The sequence below is a fragment of the Aplysia californica genome, unplaced genomic scaffold (assembly GCF_000002075.1).
Source record: "Aplysia californica isolate F4 #8 unplaced genomic scaffold, AplCal3.0 scaffold00685, whole genome shotgun sequence".
NCBI lineage: Eukaryota > Metazoa > Mollusca > Gastropoda > Aplysiida > Aplysiidae > Aplysia > Aplysia californica.
In genome coordinates, this window is record NW_004797955.1 from 110,539 (window position 1) to 112,106 (window position 1,568).

At 42.5% G+C, this 1,568-nt stretch overlaps 1 protein-coding gene across 1 annotated transcript in view; it reads left to right on the forward strand.

Annotated features, from left to right (window-relative positions):
* Positions 1-1,568, forward strand: part of LOC101847220 (retinol dehydrogenase 13) — a gene marked incomplete in the record, with an annotated part of 11,467 nt that overhangs the window by 2,481 nt on the left and 7,418 nt on the right. The window contains 2 exon segments of the mRNA XM_013088088.2: positions 52-156; positions 1,293-1,499. Coding sequence (XP_012943542.1) covers positions 52-156; positions 1,293-1,499 — 312 coding nt within the window.

Below are 1,568 nucleotides of genomic sequence, written 5' to 3' on the forward strand. Positions count from 1 at the left end.
TTAATATTATTATCATTACCATATTTATTATCACCTACTGGCTTTCCTCAGATGAAGACCGTGTCGACATTCTCATCAACAACGCCGGCGTCCTGACGGGGAACAAGAGACCCACAGAGGACGGCCTGGAGAGACACATGGGAGTGAACCATTACGGTGAAGCTATGGCTCACGAATTATCCCCCCTCGCTCTCTCCACTTTCCACCCACTGGTCGTCGCTGTTGTCAGATTACTCATCTTCCTCTTCTTCCTCCCCCACCTCCTCCTCTGCTTCTTCTTCTTCTTCCTAGCTTTATGAAATGGCGAGGTAATGAAAATTTCTCCTCCTCCTCTTCCTCCTTTTCTTCCTCCTCTTCCTAATCTGTACCGTGGTGAGACACTGAAAATGGCTCCTGTTCCTCTTCCTCCTCCGCGTTCCATCCTTCTCCTTCTCCTTCTCCTAAACAATATTGTGAGGTGGTAATGTTAATTATTAATGAGCCCTACTCCTCCTCCTCCTCTATGTGATGGTAATTTAACAGAAATAAATAAATTCCTTTTTAGTTTATGAAAACAGAGGTTGTATACATCTAATTCTCACAGTGTCACATAGACCCAACACTTGATTTGTAAGACACAACCAAACGGCTAATACATGTAGCAGGAAAAATAGATATACTCATACTCAGCATTTCCATGTCCCAAGGAATAGCGTCGTAAAACGCAAAACAGGGAAGTCCAAACCAATCCTATAAATGTTGTACATGTAGAACCAATCCCAGTTTTACAGAAGCCAAACCCACGACAGCAACATACAACAGAACTCAATGGGCAATACTACTGTTGTTGTTTTTTTTATCTGTAGCTATTAATGTTCATTGAAGAAAATGCCGAAAAGGGAAGTTAAAAATAAAAAAACGTCAGAGAATACAACTTACGAAATATTTCGTGTGTATACATGTAATCCTGAATGAGTGTTTTGCTTATACGTGAAGGGTTGCTTCTTCTGGTGGTGGGTGGTGTGTTCATTAATTGTTTCCTCGCTCATTTTAAAGGGAAAAGAGAAATGCCAAAGAGAAGAAAAAAGAAAATGGATGGTTCAACATAGTTTTTTCGGGAAATACTATGCACCGGAAACCAACGGTAATGAAGTAAGAGAGAGAGAGAGAGAGAGAGAGAGAGAGAGAGAGAGAGAGAGAGAGAGAATGTAACATGCTTATGTATGTAATAACTGCGTTAAAAGTACAAAGACATGTATGCGGAAAAACGAAAGTTCATTAGATAAACAATGTACAACAACTGCCATCCCCAGGACATTTCCTTCTGACCCAGTTGCTGCTGGACAAACTGAAAGCCTCGGCTCCCAGTCGCATCATTTTTGTGTCCGCCTGGGTGCAGTTCTACTGGCCCATGGATTTTGACCACTGGCCCCAGAACAAAAAGTGGTTTTTCAAGGCATACGGTCAGAGCAAACTGGCCAATGTCCTGACTGCTAGAGAGCTGAGCCGTCGACTCAAAGGTATTGTAAATGGCAATCTGTTCAAAATCATTACCTGGGAAAACAGCCATTTCCCACTCCCCCCCCCCC